Source organism: Rhamphochromis sp. 'chilingali' (assembly GCF_963969265.1).
Source record: "Rhamphochromis sp. 'chilingali' genome assembly, chromosome: 18".
In the NCBI taxonomy this organism is placed as follows: domain Eukaryota; kingdom Metazoa; phylum Chordata; class Actinopteri; order Cichliformes; family Cichlidae; genus Rhamphochromis; species Rhamphochromis sp. 'chilingali'.
Genome location: NC_137945.1, coordinates 17,853,454 through 17,874,651, shown reverse-complemented (window position 1 = coordinate 17,874,651; position 21,198 = coordinate 17,853,454). Strand labels below are relative to the sequence as shown.

The window sequence follows — 21,198 nt, the reverse complement described above, 5'->3', positions numbered from 1 at the left end:
TGCTACGTTAAAAAACCATTCCCGATCTTCCCTATGGTATGTGCCTCAGCTACTCTTGGATGATAAATCATTTTGATTTCACGCTTGCCAAGTCCTCGCCCCCAGCGGCTTCAGAGCAACCTGTCATCTCGTGGGGATTGGGGTGCATACTTACTGTAATAATGTTAGGCAAACCAAATCGCAAAAACTCAATTTAGCTGTTAATGAGACAAAGGCTGAAATCAAAATCTGGGCCCTAAACACTCATTTTTCATTCTTCTCTAAGGCTACAATTCCTGTGTCAAAACCCTGATTAGTGTATATGTTTGAGCATGTATGATAATGTGAGCCTCAGTATTGCTTACATGTGCTGCGAAGCATTCGGGAAGAATTCGGCATACTGTGGCGCCGAGTCTTCTGGGCCGTGAGGAGCAGCGTGACTGACGACCATCATCACGGGACGGTGCGGGTACATCTTCTTGGACATGCGGAAGAAGCTGATGCTGTCGTTGGTGATTAGGTCAGTGAAATAGTCCTTTGAAAGAAGAGCAAAAATAAGGCCCGTTAAAAGGGCGAAAAGTCTAAAAGAAAAAACCTAGAAATAAATATGGAACTGAGGGAAAATATACACCAAAAAAAAAAACAACATAAATTACACAACACATGCTTTCATAACTCATTTGCAGTCCAATCACCGTGACATGTTGCTTGCCTTCGTCTAGTCACTTTCAAATAAATTGAGAGGGGCCATTGGGGATATGAAGTGGGGCCATTGAGTACACTACGGTACCAATCTGTCGAGTCAACAGCTGGCAGCTTGCCTGTGTGTGTGTGTAAATGAGTGTGCGTATGTGTATACAGTATGTGGGCAGTTGCCTCATCAGTGAATCTCTGCACTATTGAATGTGACACCACTTGATGGCGAGGGGCCAGGCCCTTTTAAATAGCATGTTGTGATAAATTTGCTTTCTGCTAACTTCATTTTATTTCGCTCACTTTCTGCTACATCTCCCTGCTTCCTTTTGTCTTTTTCACACAAAGTGACATCAAAATATCTTTTAAGAAACTGAGATATTGGCTTTGGGTAATATAAATGGTAAATGGACTGGTTATTATACAGCGCTTTTCTCCTCTACCTAAGCACTCAAAGCGCTTTATACAATTTGCCTCATTCACCCATTCACACCATTCATACAAGCACTTTTTCTATGCTTCTTCTATCTGACATTTACACACATTTATACTCTGATGGATGCATGGGAGAGCAACTTGAGGTTAGTATCTTGCCCAAGGATACTTGGCATACAGACCGGAGCAACCAGGGATCAAACCAGAAAGTAGACTCAAGCGCCAACAACAGTTCTCAAGATGCCAAATGCTGTGTTTCTCTAAATTAAACACCACAGGCAAAGAGAGAACAACTGGATGAATGTGAAGAGCTTAGACACAGGAAATGTGAAATTGTCACAACACTGTACAGCAGTCCCACCTTGAACTGAAATTACAGTAGCATTCGCCAAGTTTCCAAGAGAAGACCAACCATTGTACCTGTTGTTGCTGCCTGGCATACAACAAATGAAAGGGAGTGCCAGGCTGAGAATCAAAGGGTAACGGGTGATTTCCTTGAAATGTCAGAAGTGGGTTTGGCTGATTCATCTTGTCTCTATTAATAGGTTTTACAGCTAGACCAGCTTTAATGGCCTGGCGGCTGTACATGCCCGTGGAGGCCGATGATTATGTGCACATGGCAAAGCACCGCTGTGCACTTTATGTTGCCAGCTCCCAAATCTGAGCCACTGCTGCTGAGAGCTCTGGCAGGTCAGAAGGAAGTGACAGTGTCGTGGGGAATGCCTGGCCAGTGACTATAAAATAGTCAGGGAGGTGAAGAATATCACTTTTCCCTTTTGGAGCTGATTGGTAATAGTAAGTGGCACTCACCCAACGGCACCCCATTAGTACATGGTTTCATTTTCCCAAATCGTTCATCTATTTAATTTGTAATCCTCATAAGTTTTTAAATGACCTACAGGACAGCCAATGCACCAGTGTTTAATAGGTTTACATTTACAACATTTATTGTTTTTTCAAAGTTACAAGATTGCACATCTGTCAAATTAGCAGTGAGACACTTTATAATATCACAGCTGTTAGAGTTGTTGCTCTACTGTCATGGGATTTGATATCGATGGATGATATTCTGAAACTAAATCTCACTCAAGAGTGTTTGACAAAACCCTTAACCTCAATTAACTCATCCTCCTACAGAAGAAAAATCAAACAGGACCTAACTGGATGAAATCACACAGGGTCTGTAGCTTAATCAGTGTCATGATGTGCAAGATGCACTCTGCACAGATACTCTGACCTTCTCACCCCATCCAAACCTAAAGAACTGCGGTTGTCCAGGTGGCAGCAGGTTGATGGGCTTTGGCAGTAAACAGAAAATATTGTGTCCATTTGGTTGTAAACCACAATCTGCTGACCAAGTCCGTGTCATGTAAACACACCGGCCCAAGCCTGTGGGTAATTTTACACCTTGGTCCAAGTTGGCAGAGAAGTAGCAATCCAAACATTTGTTTGCCCATCTCATAGGCCAGCCCGCCACATGGATTTCTTGTATATCCAGCACTGTGCAACCTAGGGAGATATTGGCACGGACTTGCGAAAACAAACTGACAGCTCTTACAAAAACATTTGGGGAAGATTGATGACCGATGCCATCTAGAGCTACAAAAAGACAGTGTAACCACAGTCATCCCCCAGCAGTAGCAAACAGTGGTGTTACAGCACAAAGTCATTCTGCAAAACTTGATAGTGAGACACAAAGAGGAAGAATAAGAGTGAGAGACAAAAACAAGTGCAGGTCAGTTTTTGTCACAAGTTGTCAAGTTGGCTTCTCATAAAGATGCACCAGTTTTATAGCGTCTAAATATTGAGGAAAGGTGCATCATAATAAAAGGATGCTGCAGAAAGAGGAGGCGTCAACTCAGCTCGTTCCCTTTAATCCTCAAGAGAGAATTCCTGCCATCCTGAATCACCACACAGCCATAAGCTGCTTCACTGTCTGTATTTATAAGCGAGTGGAACCTGCAATTTGTCATGTGAAGTCTTAATATTAAGTCATAACGGCAAAACAAATTAGGGACTGAGCTAATAGAGCCTTTTCGTATGAATTATGAGAACACATACCTTGGCATAATCAGCACCATGTTTCTCCTTGTAACCATTCCGACAGACAGTATAATTATAGAAGCGGGAATTTTTGATCAATCCAACCCATTCGCGCCACCCAGGTGGGATGTAGCTGCCATTGTACTCATTGAGGTACTTGCCGAAGAAAGCTGCAGAAGAAAAGATGAGAGAAAGAAGGGAGAGATGGGCCTCTTTTAATATGCAGTTTCTTTATATATGCAGTCTTTACAAGCACTGCTTCCTTAAGGCGATGCCTGTAAAAAAACAAACAAAAAAAACATAATTGTGTGACTGTGCGACTTTATCCGCGCTTATGTGATGTTTAACATTTTTGCTTGTCTCCTTTTCCCTGGATTCTCTGACAACATTCTCGGATAGGCTGGGCAGGAAGCCAGGCTGTCCCAGAGACGGCTAATTGCAGACTAACGCAACGACTCCAAAACCACAAGTCGAGCTGCAGCCCACAGGACCCCACTGAGCTGCCCAGTTCAACGCCTGCCCATCACTCAGGCAGACAGTGTCTGATGAGACACGACATCGACCTGGCACGCTCAACGTGTTTGCATTTCTCACAGCAGACAGCCAGGCAGGCAGGCAGGTTTGTGGAGTCTAGCTTACTGTATAAATTTGCATTGACTAACATATGAATGGCGTTGCCAGGAGGAGATTAGAGCTAGTAGTGACTGACACTCTGTTAATCAGAACCGAGAACCTCATACAGGTGAACCATCGTCACTCTCAAAACTGCCATTTTCCATAAATAAATAATAAGAGAACACCACAGGCATGAAATAAAGAGTCCTCAATTATATTTGTGTGAGTGTGTATTCACAAACCTGTTCTATAGCCAGTTTCATTGAGGTAGACTGCAAAGGAGCGCGGCTCATGCTGAGCTTGCCAGGAAGGGGAGGAACAGTTCTCATTGTTGGTGTAGGTGTTGTGGTTGTGGACGTACTTGCCCGTCAGCATGGAAGAACGTGACGGGCAGCACATGGGTGTGGTGACAAAGGCATTGGTGAAAGAAGTGCCACCATCCTCCATGATCTTGCGGGTTTTATTCATTACCTGTAGAGAACCTGGAGGGCGAGGTAACGTGATCAGTGCTGTACAGTTACAGCGAAATCTTATTAAACACACGCAAATACTGTTTTTCACTCGTATTTACTTAATCTGTGATTCAGTGCTCTGAAAGGCAAATAATTACAATTCAGCACACGAGAGACCAGATGGCCATTCCGGTGTGGCTTATGGCCTCTACTTAATATTTAATGTGCCAAGAAAGACTACAGAAGTCCTGATGCAAATCACCACAAAGACAAAGAAACACATTAGAACAGAGAGGATTGAAGACTGGGAAAAACACTGAATTTTAGATAAACTGTGCACTTTTTCTTTTAAATAGGGAAAAAAATTGAAGCCAAATGAAAATTTCCAGGAAGACCAGGGGTTTCTGCCAGGCAGCCTTACCCAACTCAACATCCTGGTCGTCAGTCATGATGAGGATGATGTTGGGCCGGATGTTTCTGCGGTCTCTCTGAATGCGACCTCTGAGGCCCTGAGCCCTGGTGGTGGTGAAGGCCCAGCTGCCTGGAGCCCAATCCAGCGACAGGAGGGCCAACCAGGACAGCCAGTGAATCAGCATGGTGACTGAAACAACAGGCCAGAGGATGGGTAGATGGAGGAGATTAATGGAGAGAAGGGGAGGGAGAGAACCAGCCGGGCCGCTCACTCACACTTGTGCAGCTCTTGCAGCAGTGATGGACTGTGGGGAGACAAGAGGGGGAAATGTATGGAGACATTACAACAATAAGCATGGTGGGAGGTGAAACTTTAGGGTCAGTTTTGCAGTAGTGGAAGAGAAAACTGCATTGCACCTGCAGAAAGCCAGAATCCCTGTTGGAACATTTAAGCACATTTACTTCAGGTAACTTCTGTGCAGATGGTCACAAATCACACTCAAACAGAACAGTTTATCCATAAACAGGGAAGCCAAAACAGATTGGCTTTAGCCCTTAACGGTCCAGCAAGGAAAACTTATTCAGCAGTTCAAATATATGCTGTGTGCAGATGGAAACTCCATTAATACTGAACACAAAAATCCCTCACCCTCAACTCCCTGATCTGAAAGAAAAGAAAATACTCAACTCTGTCAAAGTTAAACAAAAACAAATAAACTGAAGATCTAGAAACACAGATCTCACCTCAGAGAATCCCGCGAGTCCCCTACTTTTACAGTTTTCTCTTTATCTCTCTCTCTATCGTTTCCTGGTTTTCCACTCTTCTACCGTGTCAGAGAACACACTCGTGCACGGAAAGTCTCCATCCCTACTGGACAGCTGCTGTTTAGCTAACTGTGATGAGATTAGGCCATTGGCTGCACACCCAGAACCACTTGCCTGCATGAGCCAATTGTGGCCCCCCTTTTACCTGCCACTCAAAAGTCACCCCCTGGTGAGTCAAGCATGACACAGGGCCAGTGGGGGGAGAAAAAAAGGCACTGGAGGCGGGGAGAGGGTTCCACTACATTAACTGCAACGCCACTGTCGGGAATCACAGATGACCACTGAGTCATCACTTGGCAGCCTCTTGCTCACTATAACAGTCATCATAGCTGAATGCTCCGACTAAATTCCAGTGATCAGTAAAGTAAAATGTATACTAGTACAAACCTGAGCTCAGATTTTATTCCTGTACCAATGAAAAGCCAGTCTAAAGGAATTCAAAACATTATACCGGTAGTGTTGTGCTACAAATTAAAGTTAAAATGTAATAAGAATTCAAAGATGCCTTCAAATATATATAAAATATATGTGAAAGAATGGCTTCTGCCTGTGAGATGAACCGTGATGCAGTAATAATGAGAACCTCATCACCACCTGTGAAAAAGTGCCTTGCGGACAGCAGTCCCACTGAGTGGCACCACACTGCTCCCTATTCTGGGTTAATGGCCTGAAAACAAATGGCAGGTCTATGACACCTGAGCCCGGCCAAACCCCACTGGGTGGCTCCGCCCTTACCATCATTTCCACAAAAGGCCTGTCCGAATCAGCAGAGAGTAACAACCCTAATAAATGATTTGTATCTTGATGATTTTGATCTATCGCACAGTCCAGAATGAACTAACGTGCGTTGTTCGGATGGTAGTCGAGGACGGTAAAGATTCTGTTTGGTAATTTGCATCAGGAAATTAAAACACCTACTCTAGTCGTGTATCAGATAGATGCAAATCATCTCAAACACCCAACACCTCCCAATGTTGACCCTGCTCTACTACGCTGTTTATTTCAGCTGCTTCTCCAGTTTGATGTTAGATATGATAAGCAGAGCTTCAGACAGAGCTTTAAGAGTACTTTGGTGTACTGGGTTTCAGACAAGCTGTGTCTGGACTAGCCAGCCAGCCCAGTCATCGTGACAGCCCTGTGCAAACACTGGCGCCGTTTGGACAAACACCCCTCTGGTGCGAGGTGGCAGAGTGCACAGAACCTTGCAGTGAGCTACACACACAACACAAACTACTTTACAAACACATGGTGACACGCAGAAACTCATAGACGAGCCTTTATCCCACAAAAAACACACTCTTCTGCCGTGTGGATCCAAGTCCTCCTACACAAATTGGGAACGCTTCCCATATACAAGACACATAACCCATATCTAGACAAAGCTCAAGTCTCTGTTTCTATCAGAGCTGCGGAAGACCTGACATCAGCTGTAAGCCAGTCGGCCAGCGAGTGTAATGTTAGCACCCAGCGCAAATTCAATTTTACATGCCAACGATTCCAAGCAATGGCCTCTTCTTGCATCTTAGACAAAACAGACAAGAAGGTTCATTGTGGTGTCTGATGCAAACCTTGTGGTGCTGATCTACAGTGGAGTCAATAGCTATTCTGTCTGAAATGACTGAGACCGCAGGGCTAATAAAGCGCCACACAAAACCCCCCAATAGAATGAGGGCTGTTATTATGCAGGCCCCCTCCCCTTTTTCTGGACTACCGCTCGTAGTCCATTTCACCTGATCCACTTTGCTCACTAGGCCATCTGAGGTTCACTTAGGAGCAAAAGGACTTCTACAGGTCTTGAGTCATTCGATCATCCTTCTCAAAGTGACCCATCATCAAAGAAAACCCAAGTATATGCTGGCATCATATCCTCAGTGCCCTGACTTCCTCATGCTAATGTGACATATGGAGCGTAAAGCCTCTAGAGGAAATGAGCAGCTGAGTGACAGGACATGTCAGAGTGTCGAGATAAGCAACTGCTGTTTATAAAGCAAAGATGGCAGGCTATATTGTGACCTTTAGTTCATGCAGAAAGTTTCCAATTCACTGAGCAAGAGTGAGAAAGAGGCAAAAAAGTGATTTTACTTGAATTAAAAATGTAATTTGCCCAAGGATGCTTAGGAGATATTCCTTCCATGCACCACATCGTGGTGCTTTTATCAGAATAAAACAAGTAGCCCTGCAGCAATTTCTGCCTCAGACAGGTCCACTCTACATGAAGATTTAATTTGGCTTGTTTTAAATATAGAATACATCCTGTGAGCACTCTAGAGCAGCACGGTATGCTTTATAGTTTAATATGCTCTATTTAAAATGTATAATAAAAACATCTGCTCCAGATTTGAAAGTGTGTCTAAGCTTTACAGACAGGATAGTTTAAACACCTATTTAACTACCGCTAGATGTCAGAATGAACTCCATTAGTTGTGTGTGTACAAACACACGTGTGTGTGTATTTTGTTTTGTACAAAAGCTTTACAAAGTGTTACACAGAGTTAATGGCTTCAGGCACATTCAGGGATCGGCATAAATTAGGCACTTTGTACACTTTAAATACACAAAACAATATGAATGACTTCTGATATGTGAAAGTTATTATTAGGCTTCCAAATCCATCTTCTGTTATCATCACTGATTCTTTTTTGCCTCCAGAGTTCAAATTCATGTTTCCAATTTCACGATCCCTCGCAGATCATTTTCATGTCATTTTCGCAAGCCTTTCATTTTGAATGACTCATTTATTTATGTCATGTAGCGTGATATCAGCAGAACAGGCAACTTCTATACATCTGTGGAGCGAACAAGAGGTCTTTATTACTGGACAGAGTCAGAGGACTAGGGAGCACATTGTTTCTCCTTCCTCATTGTTTTGAAGGATTAGCTCTAATGACCCTTTAAATGAGCCCTTACTGTACTCATCATGGTTAAGCTGGGGGGAGAAATATTGGGCATGGATGGGAGGAACGCAGCATGCCTAGGAGTTCAAAAGGACTGAAACAAAAAGGCCACTATGGAGTTTTCAGATGCACAGCTGCCAGATACATAAAAGATGTGCAATTTTCAGATTAATGGCAATCAACACTTTTAGCACACCTCAACACCGTACTAATCTTTGCTTTCATGAGGGTATTTTTTTCTCCTACTTGTAGAAAAACAGCTCTTTTACTTGCTTTCCTACAACACATGCAGCATTGCTCGGTAATTTGGTATGTCTATACAGACAGCTGTGCTTTGTGCATCGAGTAAAGCTGAACATAATAGAGTTGCTGCTTGTGTAGCCATGCAGGGCAGCAGTATTTGGCTGGTTGGCAGTTGTGCCCTCTTGTTAGGGCCTCAAACCACACACTGCTGCGTCCTGACCCTCCTCCGACCTGAGTGGTGTTATGGCTTTGATGGTGGCTTGTTTAACCTAACCTCAGCAACCTGAGGCTACCCACACACAGGGGTTAAGAGGTGAAAGTCTGAAGAGAGAGCGAGAGAAAAAAAAAAGAAAACAGAGGTATGAAGGCAACAAAAGTCTTGTCTGGTTGTGATTGGCCCACATTTTCATTTCATCAATGGTCTGCATCTGGCTTAAGTCGTGTTCGTTCAGGAGCGGCAGTCTATACATTTATCAGCTGTGACTGAAAAGTAGCAGATTACCCAAGAGCGCACATGAAAGACTTCTTATGTAAAAAGGCAGGATGACAGCCGAGAGTTCGCGTATCTCTAACAGCCACATGTTTGTCCACGAGCGCATGCATGCTCACAGAGGAGGATCTTGCCCAAGTTAACACAGAGAGTTTGGAGGTGAGGGGGTTCACATTCCCAAAACAAGATGCAAGTCAAACACAAACCAGATGCCATGCTCCTCTAAAGTAAATCAGTCATTCATAAAAAGGCCTTGCTATTAAGGACAATGGCCATTTCAAAGCACCTCAAATCCCCCCTTATTCCTGTTCAGTCTCTCTCTTGCTCCCTCGCTATTTGCCTAGTCCATCTCTATGGCAGCCAAGTCACAGAGGAACAATGGAGGGGAATTATAGTCCAACAGCATAGTTTGAATTCTGTAGGCTGCTCTGCGACTGTAGGCTGCATGACTTGCAATAACAGTAAAAATCATTTAATACATAGTCATTCCTCGACCATAGGAGAACTGCTGAAAGAAAGAAATAAACATCGCAGAGTCGGGATATAAAACATGCTAAACTACAGGCTGGTCTGATTAACAGATAAAGACACAATGTTTTGCACTCCTTCTTTCAGAGAGGAAAAAATGAATAAGACGAGGACTTAGATTAATATGGAGGTTTGTCCAAATATTTCTGTAATCTGAGGGAATTCAGCTGGTCTGCTGCCATGAGGGCTGACGAGGGACTTTTATACTGAGGAGAGCCTGTGTCAGGGCCTGCTGTGCCCGGCAGGCCAAGGGCAGCGCTTGTACCCATCAAGGCCCACCCGTCAGCCACACTGAGCCGACTGAAGGGGAGTTCTGTCCCAGTACATTTACTTGGCTGTGGGTAGGCACTGGGAAAAGACTCAAACCTTGGTGTTTTCAGACTCTTAACTCCATTGATTTGTTTGACCAAAATGCCCAAGTTGGTGTAAGATTTATGCAAAAATTCCAATGAGAAAACCCAAGTGCAAAGTAGTGAAGAGAGATCACTGTTCCAGCACGTTTATGGCTACAAAACCCTTTACTGTGACAGGCACAATCAGAATCTTTGTTTTGTTCAATATTAAAAACGATAAAACTTCAGATGTTTAAGCTTCCCGTTCACTGGAATGTGGTTTGTTTGGGGTACAATGCAGGCCACTTTAATGAAGAAGAATGGCCTCAATTCAGTGAAACATGAACCTGGAGTTAGTGCATTCACAGCTATTAGTTAAACCCCACATGTTTCTCTCGGACCTGGGGAGAGACCCTTTGTAGTGCCATGGCTGTCAATCCACTCCATCAATATTATGGATGCATCTTAATGTATAATTAAATGAATCCGGGTCCAAAATACTTCAAAGTGGGAATGACTTGTGGGCCCACAAGCAGCCTATTGGAAACATGAGTGGGTTTTGAGTACATTAGGAGGTAAATGATTAAAAAACACAAAAGGTCACATTTTATTTATGTATGGGTGTGTTCCCAGTCTGACGGTGGTCTGTATTTAAACATTCATATCCTCGGCTATTTAGTTCTTTGAGTCTAAACCAAGAACTTTATGTAGGCATCCATGGCAATCACTCACACACGGCTATCATACTTTCAGTAACCGGACTGGAATTTAGAAAGTTCAAGAGGCCCGTTTCTGCCTCCATGATTTAAAATTAGTGGTAATATTTAAAATCAATATATTTTATATATAACGTTATGATGTGCTGGTGCTACACCTATTGGTAACCTCTGCTGTACCATTGTCAAAGTATATAAAACAACTGTAGGTGGAGGACGGCTGGGCAGTTTTTTTCTTTCTAATCTGGTGTTTTCCTCCATGTCAGTTTAACACAGTAATTAAAACAAAGTAGTGCCACAAGTTAGCGCCTCCTTTCTCTACTGTGTTGAGCTAAGCTTAAAGAGTTCCACACATGGCACATTGCTCTGTCGAAAGAGTCTCATTAAGACTTTTGTTAATGTTCGTGTGGAAAGTCCTATTATTGTATCTGACAAATTTAGGTTAGCAAGTTAAACCAGAGACCACACCAAGTAAGCTAGCCAGGTGTTATATAATAGCATGTTATTGCCTTCGGCTTTCTTCCCCGAGGGCCTGAAGGGCGTCCTTCATCACGTCCTTATTTTAGTTTGTTTGTCTCACTGGTTTTTGTCTGGTTTAAAACAATTCAGTTCAATTTTATTTATATATTTATAATCACACTGATAGTCACCTCAAGGAACATTCAGACGACACCCTATGAGCGAGCACTTGGTGACAGTGGAAAGAAAAAACTCCCTTTCAACAGGAAGAAACTTCCAGCAGGGTTTCTCTGTATTGTTGCTTGGGCTTTACCTTACAATAGTGTCTCGAGGAGACTGTTGTTGTGATTTGGTGCTATATAAATAAAACCGACCTAAACTGAAATTGCATACTACTCAGACGCATCTTCAGCGACAAGAGCAACAAGTAGTCCTGCCACAGATGGTCTGGCCCTTATACAACCCCAATCTCAGCATGATTGAGTTAGTTTGTGATTAAATGAAAAGATAGAATATCCAGAGAGCCAGAAGCTTGGCTTTGTATACGAGGTTCAAGTATACAAATGGAAAAGCTCATTTACTGTTCACGTGGGTAAGGGAAAAAGGTAAGGGGGGTAGGAAGCAGAGAAGAAAGTGAACAGAAGGGAAACCACTCCACTGATTTATAGTGTGATATGAAAACATGGAATCACAATCAGAGGATCAGCAACCACAGTTATATGAGCCTAAAGCAAGCATTTTCTTTTTTAAACTATTCTAAGCCATGAATGGAAACCATTAGCAACAGACGACCTCAGCTGAATGAAATAAAAACGCATTTTTTATTCCTCCAGCCACGTTCTTGTCAAAATCCACACTCCCATCAGAAACACTCTATCAGAGTACAAGTGCTCCAGAGAGTGAGAGGGAGCAGAATGAATTGCTCACTCACGGGTGGCTTTCTTGTCTCTTTGACGTGTCAAATATACCCCAGATAAATTATTTCTTTTACCACAAAAGAGAGCTATGGCAAATTGCTTCAATGGGTTTCCACTGAGGTAATTGTCAAGAATAAAGAGACTGACTTCTTTTCCATGAAATCAGCAACATGATGGCAGAGAGAGAGAAACACAGAGAGAGCCAATGCACCAAGCCTGATGGATGATTTTTGTTCCCTTATGTGAAAAGTGTGACTTTATTTTTTTCTCTTGCACTCTGTGAATACTGAAAAAGCAAAGGATTTCTAAGGTGGTGAATTTGTTTAATAGGAACAAATGAGCTACTCTGTCAATGTCCACTAGTTAGTAATTGACAATAAAAACAATTTAATGAAATCTTTGTTTAGAATATGCTAATTCATCAGAGTTTATTACATCTAGCTTCTAGACAGGTGACTGTAAATGAGTTTAATCTTAGAAAAACTGTTGTATTATAAACCCCCCTACTTCTGTGAAAGAGTGAAAAAGGTGGCAACAGTTGAGAAAGGAAACTTCTATTAAATGTAGTGCGGCTCCTGGCACATGAAACTAAACACCCCCAAAATGTGAAGCATGTGGAGGCATATTTTTTGGGAATCATAGACAAACATAGATCATGGGAACCAGCCTGTGTGACCGTGAATGTCGTAAACAGACTTCTCGATGACTCAGACACACCAACATGATACCACTCATAAAAATGTATTGGACTCATTGCACCTGTGCCAGTTCAGCACTCCCCCCCTCTCACCCAATCATGCCTTTGGATATGTGTGTGTGTGAACGCCGGGTATTTGGATATCATGTACTCTGTGAGTGCGTGTCATTCACTCAAACAGAGAATGAATCACTCAGACTTGAACGCAGACAGACACGTAACCTGTAATTTGTACGCAGGGGAGATCTCCTTTCCATTGCCTCTGGCTTAGTGTGTGGCTTTCCAAAGCACGCAGCAACGTCATTTGTAATTGAATTAACTTTATCCTCTCTGGCAAAATTTCCATATTTAATTCCATTGTAAATAAAGAAATAATAAAACACGATTTCGATAAAAAGATAAATTAGCTCGCACAGCGTTGAACAGGAAGCTTACCCATCCGAATCCTTCCAGGCCTTTTACTTTTGAGCCAAAAGTAGAAGAATGCAGCCACTACATCATCCAAACATGTTCAAGAGACAGCAGACAGAATCAGCTGAAGTTGCCACGGGCAACTCGAGAAAACCAAGATGACAATAATGTGAGTCATGCCATCATAGAGCTTTTCATTATAAAGCAAGTTGCTGTTCAAACACTTTAAAGATGCAGCCATTCTGCATCCACACGGCCGAGTCGTGTTGATCAAATAAGGTCAAACAGGACTGGAGGCGACCAGCAGAACACGGCCAAGTCCTCGCATATAAGCGCTTGTGCGTGTACGTACACAGAGGCAGAGGAGGGGAGAGCGCTGGCAGAAGCTGAATGTGTTTGCTCGCTCCAGGGGAGAAGGAAAGAAAGGGAGCAGAAGAGCTGAAACAAACGCATGCTGGCTTCTATTAGTCGAGCTGTAGAGCGCAATGAAGGGGTGAGGAAACATATTCATTCCCTCTGCCTCCTCCCCACCCAACAACATCCCCCCCAACCCTCCCACCCCATTATATCCATTCTGGAAAGGTGGCGGATGAAAGGGGCAACCCCCCAGTGGCAGCACTTCTCCCTCCAAACTTTCGCCGACGCATTCTGACGGCTGCTTAATTGTACGTGATACAGGCAGGATCCTTTCTCTTTCAAATCTAAAACAGATTGCTTCTCCCTGGGGAGGAGGATTATTGGACAAGAGAAATGACAAAGCAGGGACTGTCCAGCCCTCTGGGAGGTGGAGGACAGAGGGGGTGAGCTCGTGCATAGTGTGCTTATGTGTGTAAATAGCTTTTCTGTGTTTGTCTTTTGTACAACCCTGTCCTGCAAGAAGATTATGTTTGTACCCATGTGTTTCAAAAGTGCACACATTATCCAACCTCCCTGCATCTTTTTCCACTTTAAAACTCTCTCTTTCGTCCCCTCTTTATCACACATTCACACCTCCCTTTCTCTGATCTTGGCCTCTCCTTTATCTTATCCCGCTTCCACTTCCCCCTCTGTGGCTCTCTTGACCTGGCTTTCTCTTTCTCACTCTAAAGTCCATGCTGCATCTACGTGCAGTGACATCTGAACAAACGCTGCTGTGAACATTACAGAAAAAGCATTAAAACCTTCTCTCTCTCAGTCTCCCTCTCTCACCAAGGATTTACCCATTAAAGTGCACTTTTAGCCACCATTAGCAAACCCGCATTTACCCCTGTTGTGTAAATTCTCAGGCCACAATTGCACGGGCTGTCTGGGGTCATTCCTGGCTTTTGTGTCGCTGAACCACCTACTGAACATTTTCTTCATAAAACACATCTTTCCTTTTTGACTAGTCATCAAGGCAGAGGCTCGAGACAAAGGGGATGAGAGCCATAGAAAACAGTAAAGTACTGAATGTGTGTCTGGATTGCTGCTCCTTTTACGGTGTCCTAAATACCACATCAAAGGTTGGAGGGATAAGGAATTCCCTCCAATAATGAGATGGATGTAATGTTTGCATGCCCTGACCTCTCTCATTCAAATAGCAAGCTGAACAAACATATGGGGTGCTATCATGAGCTCCCAAATACCGCCTAAAAGATTTCTTTTGAGATAGGTGCCTAAAAAAAAAAAAAAAAAAAAAGACTTAATTTAACGTGCACTTTGCAAATGGATCAAAACTCCATAACAATGTTTGATCAGTAAGGTCAACAAAGGAACTGGGAAAGTGGCTGACTCATCTAAAGATAGCCTTTCTGGATCCCACATAAATAAAAGCATGCCAAATGCTCACTGTTCAAATGCTGGTCATTTGCAGTGATAGGACTGTGCAATCTACACAAGCGCTACTATGCAATCAGGCTAGTATGAGGAACACTATCATTAAGTTGAAGAGATAAACAAGTTCTGGAGGAGAGAGGGTGGTTTAGGAAATCTTTTCTTAACATGCTCACACACACACAAGAGAACACACACAAACTACAGTTATACAGCACTGCTCTCTGTACTTTCCAGAGAGGGAAAAGGGGGAAAAACTAAACTAGTGTCATTCCACTGGACTTCAAAGCAAAGATGTCTCAATCCAATTAAACTGATTAAGTGCTACTTGATTCAAAATAATTATTCAATACTAGAACCTGTGTCACCACAATCCCAACTAAACTCTTTTTTAAAATAAATGACAGAATTCAGACATCTGACTCCTGTCACATAGGATCAAGTTCACAAAGCAATGCAGCATGATGAATGAGTCGGAGACGACAACAAAAAGCAGAGGCAAGTCAAAGCTCATCTAACATGGTTCTGATTTGGAGGAAGAAGTAAGGATAGAAAAGCTAAAAATACTGAGCACTCACCTGAAAGCATCTCCCCACACGCACACACACAAATGGAGAAACTTGGATCAGTATGACATTACATGTGCCTCTTTTCTCCAAAGTGACTTCCCACAGGAGCGTTACCTAAAAGTTTAAAACTGTGTTTGCATCCCGTTTAAACAGAATCTTGTTCAGTCTATTAGACTAACACACATATATGCATATTTGAGCCATTTCCACTTCCTGCAGTAATCACTCTTCCATGAATGTGTTGGCCCTGTTCATGATGAGATGGCATGCGTGTCTGGGAAATCTCTGATCCACTGCTGGTATTTAAACAGACGCACGCACTTTTGGTAGCATTCGCTTACACCCAGTCTCTCGGCATGCTTATCAGAAGAACAAATTAGCTCACTGAATACTTTCACACACATAGAGAGACACACGCACATACATCCGCAAGCAGATCTGAATGATGGCAAAGCGACTACTGGAACAACGTTTGTCTTGGCAAGCGCCTACCCCCCAGAATGTAATTATTTGCAGCAGCTGCTCATGCGCTTGTTTGTACCACAGTTAAGCTAGAAACTGTTTAAAGGATCTATCTTCTTTTCTGCGCTGGCAATAAGGCACGGCGTTTTAAAGCAGTCCAAAGCTGCTTTGCTGTGTTCCGAGTAAGTTAATCAGAATATTGAGTCTAAGCGTTGCTTGCGGATCAGTCTTGTCAGTAGCGAAAGTTTCAAGTTAAAGTTCGCCATCATTCTCCAGCCTCGCATTCAGTAATACACATGGACACTGCCAAAGTGTTGAAATGTAAGTCAGCCAGTCTACTCAAAGAACTAGATTTGAATGGGACCACAGTAAAATTTTGCCATCTAGGTCAAAAGGATAAATTCCCTGGTTTTTGCGGACTTGTAGGTGAGCACAGTGATCCAGTACACATTAAAGTCAAACCGTTCACTTGGATGGACTTCAACAATGTACCACACACACAGCAGACAGGGGCAAAATGTACTCCACATTTGGATTTTTTCTTTATTAAGAAGCTTACTCAGTTTCACTCAGTGTCCCTAATAAAATTTAAGACTGCAAAAGCAACGACAGTCGGTCATGTCTCCAGCTGATTGATTCTAACAATCAGCTCATACAAACAACTCTACAGGTCTTAAAGCAGTACTAATCACTACCTGTTGGTGGTTGTGTTAAATACTTCGAGTAACAAGCAGGAAGTGTAGCTACGGCTGGTTTACAAAGGTAAACACAAATTCACACAGCAGCAGCTTTCACCCATACAACCTTCTCTCCTCTCAGCCCAGCTGCTGTTCACACAACTTTTCACAGCTGTACAGTCTCCATTTGCAAATGCCTCATACACACACACACACACACACACACACACACACACACACACACACACACACACACACACACACACACACACACACACACACACACACACATAATGCCTGCAGCAAGGCATAAATACTATACATCATATTCCCACTTCACTGGCAAGTTTCGCTTCTCACTTGACTTGAGCTAAATAGCTAAAGTGAGGTGCACATTCCCAGCGTCTCTCCCTCTCTGCTGAGCTTTGACAGTTTGTCCGGAAAGAACTCTTCAGCAGCTCATCCATTTAGCGCATACTGACACGATCTGCCAGAGGTGCACTCTGAATGAGATTTATGAAAAAAACTTATCTGGCCTGAAGTGAAGGAACATTAAATGCCACGCTGATTTATGGAAATGTCGAAAAAAAAAGGTGTCTTCATTTGCTATTACAGAAAAGGAAAACAATTTAAACTCAGTACTGGATTTCTGTATGATAAAAAAAAAAGACACCATTAAAATAAGAACATGATAAAATACAACCTGTAATCTTTTATAGATTGCACCATACTGACAGTTACATACTTTTAAGTGAGAGAGCAGTTTAAAATGTAATGGAGCTACCTTTCACGCTCATATAATCGGTTTCGGAAAATGAAAAATGAACTGATGAACGCTCATGTTTTGGGGGAAAAAATGACATTAATGGAATGTGCTGCCTTCTAATCCCTTGAGACGGAGGAATTTGCGACCGAGGGAATTCCTGTCATTCACATGGAAAACTATGAGATCCTGCACACACCGAGCTGCTGTACGGGCAGCACAGACAGGCTGCAGGAACAGCGCAGCTCACAAGTCCAGACTTACTGAGTTATACCTGACTCCTGAACTGTAATGTGAATCAGAAATTTACTGCTAAATGAACAACAACATGCACGCTCTGCAAAAGAACTGGAAACCTGACAAAAAAAGAAGTGAAAGAGTAAAAAAAGTTGTACAGTACCTGGAAGGCAGGAGAGAAAAGTGCTGGCTGACTGAGAGGCAAGGATACGATTCCTCTCAGTTTTATCCCCACGCTTCTTGACCAGATCTGCCTTTGCTCATGGAGGGGTTTGTATCTTCGTGCTGGGACTTGGTTTCAAGAGTAGGGGGGACCACACAGCTCCTGGAAGACAACCTCTCTCCTCTAATCCTCTCCCCAATGTGATGACACTCTCTAACCTCGACCATCTGTTGAAACACGTCCCAAAGCAGTCAGCACCACGCTGTGTCAAGAACCCCACTCCCCTGCCCAATCACAGACCGGCTGCTGGGTGGCTCCTCGCTGCCAGGAGGCAGGGACAAGGACACAGCACAGCGCAGAGGGAGACACACACACACGCACAGTCGGTCACACCACTGCCTCCACCCCACACTCACACAGACACTCTACGAGATGAGAGCAAGAAAACCCCCCAGTCATCGTAACCTGAGAGGCAGAGTAGGACGGGGAGAGTGAGTGGAGGAGGAAGGGGAGGGGAGCAAGCAAGAGAGAGCAAGGGAGGGGAGAGAGGGTGAGAGAGAGGGGCACATGCTTAAGAGCTAAAGTAGGGAAGATAGAGAGATACAATTTGTATCTTTCACATTATGTTGCTGGCAATGTCGCTTAAATAACAATCCCTCCGCCCAATTCCTCTCCCTGGATCTATAGCGCATGTGGTCTAAAGAAATAATACTTTTCAAAAAATGCAATAAAATTCTATATTGGCTCCGAGGTGGGAATGCTGTTGGCACTAAACTGTTACATCTGCAAGCGTAGAAGCGCAGGCAGCAGCCCTCACACCTTAGTGTGTTAACTCCTTACGTCCCCCGGCCACATTCCAACCCTTCACCACCTATTGCCTTAAGTTAGGAAAGAGGGCAGAGGGGAATACACTAAAATGACAAAGCTAAGGGAAAGAGTAAGATAAGGAGAAAAGAGATAAGCGACGTCTAGATATTTTTGACTAGATGATGGCCAGCTGTTTAAGCAAACACCTTTGACGATCAGTCTTTCGATGGCAACACAATTACTACTCAGTTTCCTAAACAAATCAATCCAATTCTCAGTTTACTCAAAACACGAGGAGCGTTAGGTGAGAAAGGTTGTCACGTTCATCAGTTGGTTGAACTACTGTCCTACTCATTGATCCATTAAAAAGGGATTATGAGACCCTAATGATATTCAGGGATAAATTCAAAGGCAAGCACTAATGAGGTGATGCCCGTTTGATATGCAACAGCATCATCATGTGTTAATCAGAGTGGGGAAACGGCAAAGAAAGGCTTGTGAGTGATTCATTTACATTACATAAGCACGAGCAGCATACACACAATGCCCTCTGTTTGAAGTTGTCAGACAGGTATTAATCAAAAGTTTGAGTGCCACTTTCCAACTTCCCTTGATAATGAGTCATTTGGTGGGGGAGGGTGTGTGTGTGTGTGGGGGGGGGTTAATACCTAAAAGAAAGTTTCACCTTATTGTGTAACAGTCCCAAATCTGTATCAGCTTTATATTTTAATGTTATTTTACTGCACAAACCCAGACAGAGTGACTTTTTTCAGTGGATGCTACTAGTTATCTCCCCTGCAGGTTTGCATTAAGCTAAACAAGCCCTAGACATGTAATGCTCTTCCCAGCACCGACTGATGTTTGAAACACGGGCAGTGGTGAGACAGAGCAAGAGCCTGAGGGGGGAACGAGCTCAAATTAGATTAACTAAATTTACAAAGACTGTCCCCAGCCCCTGCTGCACGGTTACACACATCCCAACCCACACCTACAACCCCAAGCCCCCATTCTCACGGCCGAGAGGTTTCAAAAGGGCCTTCAGGCAGGACAGGGGCGACCAAATCCCTGTGCTCTTTACTGGATTAAAGATGGCTGCCCCACTAGGGGAGAGGGGCTGTTTTTATACAAGCTGAGCACATCTGTAAACATCTTAAAAGGTGTGTTTCTGTGAAGAAAACATCCAGAGTCTTATCCACGGCTATTCAAACTTTCAAAAAGGTAGAAAATGGTCAATGGTTTATGCAAACAAGCTAACCATTTTGCATGACCGCCATTAATCTCCATTTTCCATTTTCACTTCCGCTGATGGACACAAGGGCAACAAAAGCGAGGGCAGGGGGAGGTCTATAAAACGGCCTCATCTTATGAATGACTGAATGACCTGCAGGGGGGCAACATGGTCCTCTGGTAACCCCTATTCACTCTCCTTCTCCCTATCCTGACTGCACAAATAATTCACCAAGCACATCAGCGGGGACATCAGGCACATAAATTACCTTTAAGATGAGTTGTTTTCTCTTATTTTATACTTATCTTATTAGGTACCTCTTGTCTCTTGTGCAAGCTTTGCTCTCAAACTGAATCCAAGCCTCTTCTGACCTCAGGCTCACTTCCCCCCTTTTCCTCAGAGCTTTCCAGCCATCAGTTGGGTTTGCAGGTGCAGGCACAGCCCAGTGTGGGGGGGCTCCTCGGTTCACTAGCTCCATTTTCTATGGTTGAATGAGATATATAGGGGTGTCATAGCTGTGATTCTGCCTCTGTGCCAGTATAAAGTGCTACGCTCAAGCTGAGAGGTGGGGGGGATTGGGCAGACATGAGGTCATTTTGTCTTGTTTTATAAAGTATTTTCAAACCATTCTAACCTCCAACTGTACTACAGTAGTGTCATGCAAGATGACATGCACAGCTGGTCAATAAAGTGCAGAAGAATTAAAGAGAGCAGAGGGCAGAGGGGATATAAATACGTGATAGACAAAAGGCAAGAAGGTCTAAGGGAAAAAATAGAAAGTTAAAGTCATTGTGCAGTGAACGTTAAATACATACCCCACACATATGGAAGAATCTCACCTGATACCCACACTAGCAGTGCCATGGAAAAGGTCAAGAACCGGTACCAGACATGAGAGAGACATGGCAAAGCAATCTGAACTAAAGCTGATGATGTCAGAAGGGAAATAACTTCTTATACATCATTTGGGGCAAACTTTAAAAATTTTTTTTATCAGATTTGACTGGTAATTTTAAATTCCAGAGGCCATTAAAATTCAAGTTAATTTAGATAATGCTTTAACATGATTGCTCACACAACGCTGGATTTAGACCTTTGCTGTAAACCGACTTAGTAACTTATGAGGTAACTGGAAACCCCTTTTACCCTAAGCGGTAAGCTTCCACGTAGCGTCACGTGCACCTCCTGAAAAGTGCAACTACATGTCAACACAGCCCGCAAATATTGTGATATTATTTCTTCTGCAGTTTAGAATTTATCACTTAGAGAATAACAATTACTGTCTCAATATAAAGATGAATAATAATAGTGTAAATATAAGGACTCACAAATGTCAGCAAATTCCTGGGGGGAGATTGCTG

The 21,198-nt window shown here is 43.2% G+C and overlaps 2 protein-coding genes across 5 annotated transcripts in view; both read right to left on the bottom strand.

The window, feature by feature from the left end:
- The window catches only part of sulf1 (sulfatase 1), a 33,552-nt gene extending 15,530 nt beyond the window's left edge, over positions 1 to 18,022 (bottom strand). For 3 of the 4 annotated variants that reach the window (XM_080864637.1, XM_080864639.1, XM_080864640.1), the window contains exons 1-5: positions 17,803 to 18,022; positions 4,639 to 4,933; positions 4,008 to 4,247; positions 3,169 to 3,320; positions 345 to 514 (exon numbers count right to left, since the gene is read on the bottom strand). In XM_080864637.1, coding sequence (XP_080720763.1) covers positions 345 to 514; positions 3,169 to 3,320; positions 4,008 to 4,247; positions 4,639 to 4,813 — 737 coding nt within the window. In that variant the 5' untranslated portion in view covers positions 4,814 to 4,933; positions 17,803 to 18,022. Of the gene's footprint in view, positions 1 to 344; positions 515 to 3,168; positions 3,321 to 4,007; positions 4,248 to 4,638; positions 4,934 to 5,372; positions 5,487 to 17,802 lie in introns of those variants that run through there. The other variant, XM_080864638.1, reaches the window with a different exon arrangement.
- Positions 18,023 to 18,160: 138 nt separating this feature from the next.
- The window catches only part of cUnh8orf34 (chromosome Un C8orf34 homolog), a 120,408-nt gene continuing 117,370 nt past the window's right edge, over positions 18,161 to 21,198 (bottom strand). The window contains exons 16-17 of the mRNA XM_080864641.1: positions 20,155 to 20,318; positions 18,161 to 18,267 (exon numbers count right to left, since the gene is read on the bottom strand). The gene's annotated coding sequence lies outside the window, so the exon portion shown is untranslated. The remainder of the gene's footprint in view (positions 18,268 to 20,154; positions 20,319 to 21,198) is intronic.